This window comes from Marmota flaviventris, chromosome 1 (genome assembly GCF_047511675.1).
Source record: "Marmota flaviventris isolate mMarFla1 chromosome 1, mMarFla1.hap1, whole genome shotgun sequence".
NCBI classification, from domain to species: domain Eukaryota; kingdom Metazoa; phylum Chordata; class Mammalia; order Rodentia; family Sciuridae; genus Marmota; species Marmota flaviventris.
Window position 1 is genome coordinate 207406554 of NC_092498.1, and position 12984 is coordinate 207419537.

At 44.1% G+C, this 12984-nt stretch overlaps 1 protein-coding gene across 1 annotated transcript; it reads left to right on the plus strand.

Annotated features, from left to right (window-relative positions):
* The first annotated feature begins 1620 nt into the window (after positions 1-1620).
* On the plus strand, positions 1621-12984 carry LOC114090064 (zinc finger protein 878-like). Its single transcript, XM_027932103.3, has 4 exons — positions 1621-1748; positions 10006-10132; positions 10688-10748; positions 11491-12984. Exons 1-4 carry the CDS (start codon positions 1641-1643, stop codon positions 12581-12583), a joined length of 1389 nt encoding a protein of 462 aa, XP_027787904.2. The 5' UTR covers positions 1621-1640; the 3' UTR covers positions 12584-12984.

A 12984-nucleotide genomic window follows, 5' to 3' on the forward strand; every position in this document is an offset into this window, starting at 1 on the left:
GCAGGCTGAACAAATGTTAGCTGCAGGATAGCCCACACACTCAAACCTCCCTCTGTCTGGTCCTTTATCACCTGTTTGTGTCAAGGCTGAACACTCAACCCCTGCTCAAGGCTGAACACTTAACCCCCCTTGTGCCAACAAGGCAGCTTGCAGACCCAGAGGCCCCATTAGATTAGGGCTATAAAAACTCCCTCCTGCAGAGCCCCTCTCTCTCTTGCTCTCTTGCTCTGTCTCTCTCTCTCTCTCTTCCTCTGTCTCTCTTGCTCTTGCTCTCTCTTTCTCCTCTCTCTCTCTCTCTTTCTCTTTCTTTCTTTTCTCCTTTGTTGCACTGCTGCAATAAAGATCTCTTGTTTGCTCTGAGTGTTGTGGTCACTTTCCTTTCAGTGACCCTGTCAGACAGCAGGTGCAGGAACGCCTTCACCATTTTAGCACCACATATAAATAAATAAAGGTTTATTGACAACTAAAAAAATATTTTTAAATGTGCAGCTCCCCTATCTCAAAATGAAAAATAAAAAAGGGCTGGGGATGTAGCTCAGTGGTAAAACACCCCTGGGTTCAATTCCCAGTACAAAACAAACAAATGTGTGGCTCTTTATGTATCAATTATGCCTCAATGAATAGTAAAAAACAAAACCAAACCCTCCAGTCCTTCTTTTGCTTAGTTACCTGGTCTCCAGGTTCTTCTTGATGCTCCAGCACAGAATACTGGTTTTCATATCTAAGTTCCTTTTTGGGGGATACTGGAGATTGAACTCAGGGGCACTTGGCCACTGAGCCACATCCCAGCCCTATTTTGTATTTTATTTAGAGAAAGGTCTCACTGAGTTGAGAAACACCTTGAAAAACCAGCCTCTACCTCGGAGAACAGCCTGTCCAAGGAAGGGACATCATCTTTGTCCTTGGATAGACCCACAGAGCACTCCTAGGCACATTCCCACCCTTCAAAATTGTTTATCTACAAATAACAGGAGAGATCTGCTGCACCAGGTGTCCCTGACTCAGTCAGGCTAGGTGGGGACCCATAGCAATCCCCTAGCAGCCACCAATCAGCATGAGACAATGGGATGCCAGATGACCCTCCCAGTAGTTTATGGTGTTGGGAAACCATGTAGTTCAGCACAAACACCCCTCATGGCTTAAACCAATCAGTTCAAACAAATCCCCCTCTTGTATTAACCAATCACCCCTACCCAACTTGTTCCCGCCAGTGAATGTGCTAATCATGTTTTAGGATTTTCCCGCGGTCTGTGATGATTTGCTAAGCGATGCTATGATGTATGTGAAGTCCCTGACTTCCCCAAAGAGTGTATAAAACTGCTGCAAACCCTGGGCTCGGGCCTCTCAGGGTCACCAGTTGCTGTGTGTGCGGGGAGAACCGAGCTAGCTCACAATAAACACCTCTTTGCTGCTTACATCCATCTTGGTCTCTGGTGGTCTTTTGGGGGTCCTGAATTTGAGCATAACAATTACTCCCCTTTTTCTTGGGGGTTGTTATTTTTCATACCCTCAGGCTGAGGAGGTGGGCCATGGGTCTCCAGCCAATCAGAGAGTGGAGGCTGGCCTCTGGGAGGCGTCCCACCAGGAGTGGGGCGTGGGGAGCGCGCCCCTGGCGCCGCCCAGTGCTCCTTTCCGGGTCTATGGCGCTCCAAGCTCCCTCTGCCCAGGGAGGTCCCAAGGGGTTCCGTCGCCCTGTTGCTCGGCGTGTCTCAGCGAGCTCACCTGGAGCTCCCAGAAGCCCCAAAATGGTGAGTGCCGCTGCCGGGGATCCCCAGAGGTGGGTGGGAGCGGCCGGGAAAGGGACCCAGCCTCCCCCGGCAGCTCCGGAGTCCCGCGGAGTCTGCTGCGGAAGCCACTCGCTCGTCAGGCAGCCGGACGGCGTCCTGTCCCGTCGGTCCTCTGACCGGGGGACCCGCTCTGGGCAGTTGGGAGCGCGCATCCCCGCGGGCCCGGGACTGCGCGGAGAGGGAGGCGCGAGCGCAGGCTCCCAGCTCGCGGGTGCGGTTCGTGCCCTGCAGAACCGAGTCCGTCCCTCCTTCCTCCGCGGACCGACCTGATTGCCTTGATTTTTCTCGGTGTTTGGGAAGCGGGTTTCGAATCCGTGAAGAATTCTCCCCCAAAACTAGGAAAACCGACCTCAGTGAGGCAGTTGCTGTGCGTGGCGAGGGTGGGAGTAGTGGCCCACGAGAAGGAACGACCCGATTTTAAGACGGAGTTGTACAGGCGGTTGGGTTCTTTGCCTTTGCAAATTCAAAGAATGAGATCCTGGGACTGGGGGTGGGGGTGGGGTAGTAAGATTTATTTAAAGCCAGGAAAGGGGCCCTTGGCGGGTACCAGTGTCTGTTCTCCTGCGGGGGTTTCTAGGTTTCTGTATTGGCTCTGCAGTGGTGATTGATGGGGGGGCGGGGTGTTTGTGCTAATCTGGGATGCTGGCGTGAGCCAGTCAAGCTCTTTGAGCTTTGGATTTAATAAGCCAATCAGATTGCATAATTTCAGTCCCTTTTTCATATAATTAAGAGGACAGGTCTCACCCAGTGGTCTGTTGGAGGGAGGAAGCACGTCCGGGTCTGCCTGTGGGCAGTAGTTGCCAGGGGTAAGGGCAGGGTGAAAGGAAAATGACCACAACACTTGGAGCAAACAAGAGATCTTTATTGCAGCACTGCAACAAAGGAGAAAAGAAAGAGAGAGAAGAAAGAGAGAGCAAGAGCAAGAGAGACAGCAAGAGAGAGAGGGGCCCTGCAGGAGGGAGTTTTTATAGCCCAAATCTAATGGGGCCTCTGGGTCTGCAAGCTGCCTTGTTGGCACAAGGGGGGTTAAATGTTCAGCCTTGAGGGGGGGTGGTTGAGTGATCAGCCTTGATGCAAACAGGTGATAAAGGACAAGACAGAGGGGGGTTTGAGTGTGTGGGCTGTCTTGCAGCTAACATTTGTTCAGCCTGCCCTGCAGATAACATAGTTCAGCCTGTCCTGCACCTAACATTCCTTCCTTTTTGTTTTTCTAGGTGACATGGGGGCAGCGTAAAATCCTCTGGCTATTTCCTGCTTAATGGTGGGACCTAGGAGGGAAATTGGAGGAATGTTCCGGGGACAGGTCTGGGAATACCAAGGCAGCTAGAAATAACACCCAGTGGCTATAGACAGTTATTTTGGCAGGGACAAAGTCCATAAAGGTTTCTTGAAGCCATAAGTCATCAATGGCATCAAACCAGTCCTGGATGGAGGAGATTCTTGGTATCAGCCACTGGTCCTGTAGTAGGGACTCTAGGAAGTATTGGAGGTGGCTTGATTGAATCCAGTAATGTTAAGGGTGACAGCCCGCTTGCAGCCAGTGGAAGGGCAATTGCCTTGACCCATAAATTGAGAGTGGGTGGTGTCATCCTGGTGCCAAGTCACTTGGATGTTAAAGCACCATCTGTGGTTGGGATAGAAACTTGAGAGAGATTAATGATTAGTAAAAGAAGAAGAGAGTTGGCAAAAAATTTTGAGTTTGGTAGGTATGGTGGAAGTCCAGGACTGGACATTTGGAACAGGTGCCTTTTTAAGGTGGAAGACATGGTACCAGAGGGAGTGGCCCAAAAGCTTGGTCACCATTGGGGTAGTAACTCTGACTCTATGGGGTCCTGTCCATCGTTCTTGAAGTAAGACTGAGTCACCCCGTTGAAGAGGGTCCAATTCGGTTGGTGGTTGTGCGGGGATTGAGGCAATGAATGGAACAGGAAGGCACTGGTCTGCATGTTCCCTTAGGAATTTGCATAGAAGTGTGAGATAGGGCAGGTAGGACACAAGGGGAGGAGGAGTGATTGGAATGCTTTGGTTGGTTAAGAAAGGGCACCCAGAGAGTAGCTCAAAGGGGCTAAGGCCTGAGGGAGCTCTTGGGGCTACCTGAATTCAGGTGAGGGCCAATGGCAGGAGATTGGGCCAGAAGAGCCTGAGTTCAATAGCAAGTTTAGTGAGATGATCCTTGAGAATGCCGTTAGGCCTCTCAACCTTACCCAGGGATTGGGGTTGGTAGGAGATGTGGAGCCTCCAAGTGATGTTGAGGCCTTTGGAGCCTAGTGGAACAACCTGAGAATGAAGGCCAGACTGTTGTCTGACTGGATGGAGGCAGGAAGTTCGAACCTGGGAATGATCTGCTGGATGAGGATGGAGGTGACAGTGTTAGCAATCTCCCTGCATGTAGGGGAGGCTTCTATCCAACCTGAAAAAGTATCAACCAAAGTAAGTAGGTAGTGAAGCTTTTTGTGCCTAGGCACATGAGTGAAGTTGATCTACCAGTCTTTGCCTGGGTGGTGGCTCCTCATCTGAGGTGTGGGGAGTTTAGGTTTGATGCTTCCTTGTGGGGATACTGTAGAGCAGACAGAATAAGCAGAGTGGACCTGCTGGAGAGTAGTTCTCATTCCTAGGAAGTGAAAGAGGGGTTGTGAAAACTGGAAAAAGGGGTTAGAGAGGGTTTTAGATGGGCACAGAGTCTCTGGAGCCAGAGGAGTTGGCCAAGAGTCGTAGGTCTCTGTCTTGGGCATCAGGGGCTGGTAGTGATTGGTGAATTTGTGTATCTGATCTTGAAGGAACTTCTGTAGGCAATTTAATAGTCATGGTCCTATTAGGAGAAACGTAAAGAGGACTAATAGGGGTCCTGTGAGGGGGAGGAGCCAAGGCCATACTTGACTGAACATTCCCCATGGAGCCTGTTGGCCTAGTTGCTGTCTCCTCTTTTCTAGCTGTCCTTGTCCTTCATTACTCCTAGGAATGACTGTGTTTTTGGCTTAACTGTTTTTGGTAGGTGTTTAAGATCAAGCTGGTAAAAATTGACTTTGTTTCTATCTATCGTTAAGAGTCAGCCGTAGGGGAACTTGAGAGCAGCTTCCTAGTTCTGCTAGTGTCATTTGCGCTAGGATGGGTTCAGGTCTTGCTTGACCATGTGGCTTCCCTTGGAATCATCAGGGATGTCTCCTGTCTCCAATGACCCTCCTATTCACAGCAAATGCAGTGATTGGCTTTTCATTCTCCAGTGGTCTCATTAATCTCCCTGATCAGGAGGTTATGTGGCCCAGAGTTGCAAAGCTCTTTAGAGAAGTTCCCTGTTCCCTGGATTTCAGAATGATTCAGAGGGCAAGAGCCAAATATCGGTTTTCTTGGCCATTTTAACTTAACTTGTTAAGTCTTGATCTTAAACATCCAGCAAAGTCAGTTTCACTTTAAATTAAGAGTAATGGGCTTTAGCTGAAGTCTGGCCTACTTTGGAGTCATTCTGACATGTAATAAGATGGGAGGCAGACCCTTATCTCTGGTAAGGCGGGGCTCTTTATAAATCTTAGGTAAAGTGTTCTAGTATTGAATTGATCTTTGTTTTTTAAATATCATTTTATAAAGTTTACATATATTGTTGCTTGATGTCACATGAATACTCGCTAACACAATATGATTACATTTAAATTGTACCCCAGTTTATAGAACTTTATATTAATCTTATTGATGACAGGTCCAGTTATAGAACATTAAATGATATAAATAAATCTCCAATATGTTATTTTTATAAGCCTAAAATTACCATGCAACCTTTTGGAGAACATCAGCTTGATATAATTTTTTTTAAACCTTCTATCTTAATGACTTATATACCTGGAAAATATGAACACATTTAATATACAAAGAAGAGTGATAGTACCACAATTCCTATTGATGTTTTATATTAATCAAGTTTAGCTCTTAAAGAAATAACATATTACAGTATTGTAAAATAACAGTTGTTGTTTAACCATAGTTGTATAATGCTTAATTCCTTCAAGATTACTTGCTCAAAAAACTTACATATGTAATCAACTTACACAGACCTTCTTTATCACTTGCTTAAACCCTCTTATTTACTTAATCACATAGACTCTCTTATCCAGAAACACATTTTCCTTCTCTTAAATCCATACCTAGAACCTTCTAATTTCTCTTTCCCATCTCTTAACTCCTTCTTTATTCACATTTTGAAACAATCCTTGTAAATTTCTGAATTTAGGCAAATTATTCCATTTTAATGAGATATTTTGTTATTTGCAGTACACAATTAATCACATCTGTTTACCATTTCATGAAAACATAAACAATGTTTAAGTGTATAGAATTATACTGTTGAAGGGGTACACAAGGTAAGGCACCTAAGATAGCACCAAAGATAGGGAAACAGTCTTATTTTGTTGCAGCCAGATTCGGAGGGCATGGCTTATGTTGTAATCAATTAATCCATTGAACCCCAAGTTTAGGTAGTTTCAGAATTTTGCACCCAGCATGTGAGGGGAGGGGCTCAGAAGTTCACAATCTGCCAGAAGAAGTTCACAAAAAAGCAGTTTTTTTTTTTTTTTTTTTTTTTTTCCCCCTCTGTTCTGGGCAAGTTAACCCTTCAAAGACACCTGGGAGGGGGAGAGCTTTTGCTTCCCTTTCTCTCCTCCCCCTGCCAGCTGTTCCCATGGAGCCCAGTTGGTAACTCCCTTATCTTAGAAATGTAGCCATCTCTGTGAAGCTCAGCTCAAGGCCAGAGGCCTTGTTTACATATTTTGTGAAAAACTAGTAAGGGGGTGTCTAGCTTTTGGAGTGCTGATTTTTCCCAGCCAGTGTCCAAGTAAAACAGGGCAACCCGAAAAGAGGAAGTTTATCTACATTAAACTTTTTTGTAGGGACTCTTTTGCTGACAGTCCTAAAATCAGCCATGGTGAAGATTCTGGAGAAGGTCAGTTAAGACTTTTCTGTGGGCCGGGTAGGGAGGGGGAAGACGGGAAGGTGGGGCTGAGAGCAGCTCTGGTGGATCTGACAATGAAGAAGGAGATATGAAAGAATAATGGGAAAGGGGTTTGGGATTTTCCTAGCAAGGAAAACTTGAGCAGTAGAACAGGTAGAGCAGAGGGGAAGATGGGAGTGAGTATCCCAAAAAGCCTGTAAGGGACAATTGTTAGTAACCTGTTTTCAGTGATGACAAAGCAACTTTAAAGGCCATTTTCACCAGATCTTGGATAGGGGTCTGAGGGCTCTCCTCAGCTCGTTTGAGCTTTGGGTTAGCTGGTAAGAGGACCTGGTGGGACCTGGTGTGGGTACTGACAGGAGAAGAGAGGAGTGAGTGGGTGAAGGGATTCCTTCAATACCTGCTACCTGAGCAAGGGAGTTTGATCTAGTAATTGGAGGGGAGAGATCAGGTTGTTCAGGTGGGGGTGACGGCGGAGGGGCTGGGGCAGAAGATTGAGGGTGAGGACCTTCTTTGAGCCGGGTGATAGAGTGGAGGTTCCTCAGCAAGGTCAAAAGAAGTGGATGAGTCCGGAGGAGGAGAGAGTTGGGGATCGGTGGTTAGGGGAGTTGGTTTGCAAGCTAGAAAAATTTGCAGAGGTCTGCAAGAGGTGCAGAGAGCACAAGCAAGAAGAAAGCTTTGATATAGCAGCTTTTTACCCATTTTTTCGAGTGCTCACAGTAATTGTAGAGATCCCTTAGAATGGAGGGATCCAGGAACCCATCTGCTTTGGTTGTCTAAGGGATAAGTGGGCCAGGCCTGGGTGCTATATTTGATCAATTTTTTGGGTTTGATGTCTGGTGTCAAGGAGAGGGTTTTGAGGTTATCCAAGAGGCATTGTAGGGGAGAGTCGACCGGCAGAGAGGACACATTACCCATGTCGCAAAGGTAGTATAAGGAGGAGGGAAGAGGACGCAAACATAGTATAGGGGAGAGGGAAAGAGATGCAAAGATAGTATAAGAGAGAAGGAGGAAACTGATTTATTGGCAAAAGGGGCGTCCCCGCTAGAGCCAAAAATCAGGAGTGCCTTAGTGGTAGGTTCGAGCTGCAGAGATTGGTCGTCAAATATACCTACAATTTAGAAGGGGATGTTTTATATATGTGTACATCATGGAATGGGTAAAGAGAACTAATTACTAGATGCATTACTTTACATACGTGTGTGTGTGTGTGTGTGCGTGTGGTGTGTGTGTGTGAGAGTGTATGTGATAATAACACTTAAAATTGAACCCCATGGGCTGGGGTTGTGGTTCAGCGGTAGAGCGCTTGTCTAGCATGTGTGAGGCCCTGGGTTTGATCCACAGCACCACATAAAGATAAATAAATAAAGATATTGTGTCCAACTTTAAAAAAAAAAAAATTGAACCCAGAGTTACTTTGCAGAGCAGAATGCATTGTTATTAACAGTGGTCACCATGTTGGACAAGGATCTCTTGAGTTCATGCCTCCTATACATCTGAAATTTGGAATCCTTTTATTGACATCTCCCCTCCCTTCTCTCCTTTTCCCGTATCTTTATTTGCAGAATGTTTTTTCTTATAGATAAAAGAACTTTGGTCTTCTTAAAAAAATCAATCTCCCTCCCTCCCTCCCTCCCTCCCTCCCTCCCTCCCTCCTTCCTTCCTTCCTTCCTTCTTACCTTTCTTTCTTTCTTTCTTTCCATCAGGGATTGTAATCAGGGAAATCAACCACAGAGCCGCACCCTCAGCCCTGTTTTGTATTTTATTTAGAAACAGGGTCTCACTGAGTTGCTTAGTGCCTCGCTTTTGCGGAGGCTGGCTTTGAACTCATGATCTTCCTATCTTAGCCTCCCAGTCACTGGGATTACAGGTGTGTGCCACCACCTGTACTTTACTCTGTCTTTGAATAGGTATATTTACATAATTCCCATTTAAATTGAATCATTGACATAATCAAATTGTCATATTGACAACTTTAATATTTTTGTTGTCCTTTTTTTAAAAAGCTTTTCTTTCTCTGTCTTCTCATTTTTTTGATGGGGGGTACTAGAGATTGAACTCAGAGGCACTCAACCAGTGAGCCACATCCCCAGCCCTGTTTGTATTTTATTTAGAGACAGGGTCTCACTGAGTTGCTTAGCGCCTTGCCATTGCTGAGGCTGGCTTTGAACCTATGATCCCTCCTGTCTCAGCCTCCCGAATCGCTGGGATTATAGGTGTGTGCCACCATGCCCAGCTCTGCCCTCTCATTTCAATTGAGTTTTTTATATGACTCCATTTTTTAAAGAAATATTTTTAGTTGTAGATGGACATAATACCTTTATTTTATTTATTTTAATGTAGTGCTGAGGTTCAAAACCAGTGCCTCGCATGTGCTAGGTAAGTGCTCTACCACTAGCTATAACCCCAGCCCCCTATATGATCCATTTTCTTTGTTGTATTAGCATATTATTATATGTCATCTAAAATTTTCAAGGAGTTTCCCTAGAATTTGAAATATGCCTTTACAATTAATCTAAATCCACTTTCAAATAACACTCCACTGTTTCATGACACATGAGTATGGTCCCAATTCCTCCTTCCTGTCCCATATAATCAATTACTGCCATTCACCTGATATCTCAGTACCTATAACCACCCAGTACACTGTCAATATTATCATTCTGCACAAGTATCCATCTATTATAATGATCAGATAAGAATAAGGAAAGTAGATATTTTGTGGTACCCCATTTTTCTTTTTTCTAACATTCTTTTCTTTAGGTGATCCCAGTTCATAACTTGTACCATTTTCCTTTTCAGTGAAGAATTTTAAACAATTCCTGCAAGACACAATTAATTTCATACTTATTTTTCTCTTTCTCAGCTGCATAATTTCCACTGACTTGTCTTCATCTTAGCCGATTCATTTTTCTGCTTACATAAATCTGCTTTTGTACACCGCTGCAGTCTGTGTATGATTTTGAGTGTGTCCCAAGGGTTCGTTTGTTGGGAACCTGGGCTCCAGTGAGGAGACACTAGGGGTGATTCAAGCTGCATGTTATGCATATACTCACTGACCAGAGGCCTATTCTTCCTATTTGGGTGAGACTGTACTGCATAGTTCAGTCTTAGTCGAGTTGGGGGAGAATGCATGCACAGACACAGAGGAAGAGTCTGGTTAAGAAGTCAGAGAATGGGTGAGTGGAGTCTGATGCAGCCTGTAACTGTCTTATGAACTGAGCACGGATCACCACTCTGTGAGCCTCGTCCTTCCTTTTGGAAACATGTGGGATGTTTCAGGACCCACTGACCTTTGAGGATGTGGCTGTGAACTTCACCCAGGAGGAGTGGGCTTTGCTGAAGTCTTCCCAGAAGAAACTCTACAGAGATGTGATGCAGGAAACCCTCAAGAACTGGTCCTTTGTAGGTAAAAATTTTTTTAATTTGAAGATGAGTGTCTTGATCATGGATGCTGTCCAGTGATTTAAAATATGGTAAGAGTAGATGAACTCTAGATAGGGCAAAGGGAAGGGGGGGAGGAAAGGTGGTGGAATGAGATGGACATCATTACCCTAAGTACATGTATGAAGACATGAATGCTGTGACTCTACTTTGTGTACAACCAGAGATATGAAAAATTGTGGTCTATATGTGTAATATGAATTGTAGTGCATTCTGCTGTCACATATAACAAATTAAAAAAAAAAAAAAGATGAGGCTGGGGTTGTGGCTCAGTGGTAGAGCACTCGCCTAGCACGGATGATGCAATGGGTTTGATCCTCAGCACCACATATAAATAAATAAATAAAGATATTGTGTCCACCTACAACTGAAAAAAAAAATGAAAATAAAATAAAATATGGTAAGATTACATTGTGGTGAATCAGTCAAGCATGGCTGGGGTATACCATGAGCACAATAATAACAATCAATTTATAATCTTGCAATCACCCATAATTACTTGTCTGGATGTATGTTTCAGGGAAAACATGGGAACATCAGAACATGGAAGATCAGTACAAAAATCCAAAGAGAAATCTAAGGTAATATATACTTGATAGCAGGGTCTCTGAAGAGGATCTTAGATTGTCAGAAAATCTTAAAAAACAAGTGAAGGGGCTTGGGATGTGACTCAAGTGGTAGCGTGCTCGTCTGGCATGCGTGAGGCACTGAGTTGGATCCTCAGCACCACATAAAAATAAATTAAAGACATTGTGTCCATCTAAAACTAAAAAATAAATATTAAAAAAAAAACAAGTGAAGGAAAAAATTAAGAGCCTAATTTCAAGTTTACTTAGAAATTTTCCTCTAAAAATATATATTCACATGTAATATACATTCTTACGGTTTGCAAAATAAGTCACCTTGGAACAGTATTAGAATGCTTCATACAAATATTGCTGTTTTGGGGCTGGGGATGTGGCTCAAGCGGTAGCGCGCTCGCCTGGCATGTGTGCGGCCCGGTTTCGATCCTCAGCACCACATACAAACAAAGATGTTGTGTCCGCCGAAACTAAAAAATAAATATTAAAAAAAAATTCTGTCTTTCTCTCTCTCTCTCTCTGTCTCTCACTCTTTCTTTTTTAAAAAAAAACAAATATTGCTGTTTTGATAATAATTCTGATCTAGCTGTGTTACAGAGCATTGAGTTCAAGTTTGAAAAATTTGAGCTGGATATAAAGCCTACACTTTCCTTTTAAATTTTACAGTATACATTGAATATGTTAATAGATGTAAAACTGTGTATAAGCAAACCCTTAATGATGTGATTCTCATATTTTATAGAAGTCAAGTGGCAGAGAGACTCCGTGAGCATAAAGAAGGAAAAACCTTCAGCCAGATTCCAGATCATATTGTGGCCAAGAAAACTCCTAGACCCAAAGCAAGTGGAAGCCACGTGGCTGGAGGAGTGGCCATTGGTCATTCATCATTTAAGAGGTCTAGACGCAGACCATTTGAGTATCAGGAATACAGAGACAAACCCTATGAATGCCAAGGGTGTGATAAGGCCTTTAGGCTGCCCAGTTACCTTCGAAAACATGAAAGGATACACACTAGAGAGAAACCCTACCAACATGAGCAGTGTGGGAGAAAGTTCACTCATCCCCATCACGCTGAAAGACACACAGGTGGCAAAGGATTTCCTTATCCCAGTTTCCTTCGAAATCATAAAGCAAGTCACATGAGAGAGGAAACACATGAACGCCAGCAGTGTGGGAAAAACTTACTGAATTCCAGTTCCCTTCACATACATAAAAGGATTCGCAGTGGACAGAAGCCCTATAAATGTAAGCTATGTGATAAGACCTTCCGACATCCCAGTCACCTTCGAATACACGAACGAACTCACACTGGAGAGAAACCCTACGAATGTAAGAAGTGTGGCAGAACGTTCACTTATTCCCACTCAGTTCGAAGGCACATGGCAACTCACAGCGGAGAGTGGAATTACAAATGCAAGGTGTGCGATCAAGGTTTTTTTTATCCTAGTTCTCTTCGAATCCATGAACTCACTCACAATGGAGAGCAACCTTATGAATGTAAAGAGTGTGGTAAGACCTTTAAATACGCTGCTTCCTTTCGAAACCATGAAACCACTCACACAGGGAAGAAGCCGTATAAATGTAAGCAGTGTGGGAAAGGCTTCAGTTGTCTTACTTACTTTCGAAGTCACATGAGAACACACGGCGAGCAGAAGAAGCCTTATGACTGTCAGGAATGTGGGAAAACATTTGTCTGTTTCGACAGCGTTCGAAAACACATGCTGTTACACAGAACAGTGGAGATGGACGGACTTAACAAATGTAAGCAATGTGGGCTGGCCTTCAGGCGTTCCAGCTCCTTGTATAAACATGAAAGGACTCACAGTGGAGAATAGCCTTATGAGTGTGACATGCTTATGTATTCAGTCATTTCGGTTAGAAGTACATGAAAAAAAATCAATATGGTACTACCCAAGCATTAAAGACTTTTACTGGGACAAATTCTGTATATAGAATGTGGGACATTTTTTTCACACAACCCTACTGGCCCATGTGAGAAGACCAGAGAAAGAAAGCCTACAATATTATCAGCCTGGGAAAGCTTCTCTCTCATTCTCCAAGTTGAACTTGAAGTGATGGAAGAACACATTTAAACAATTTAAACAAATGTGGAAAAATCATCCATTGGCCCGCAACTTACAACATGTAAAAAATGCACACCTCATCCAAACCCTGTAAATGTGAGAAATATTTGAAAATTTTTTCAGTGTTAATAAACACTGTCTAGTGAAAACTC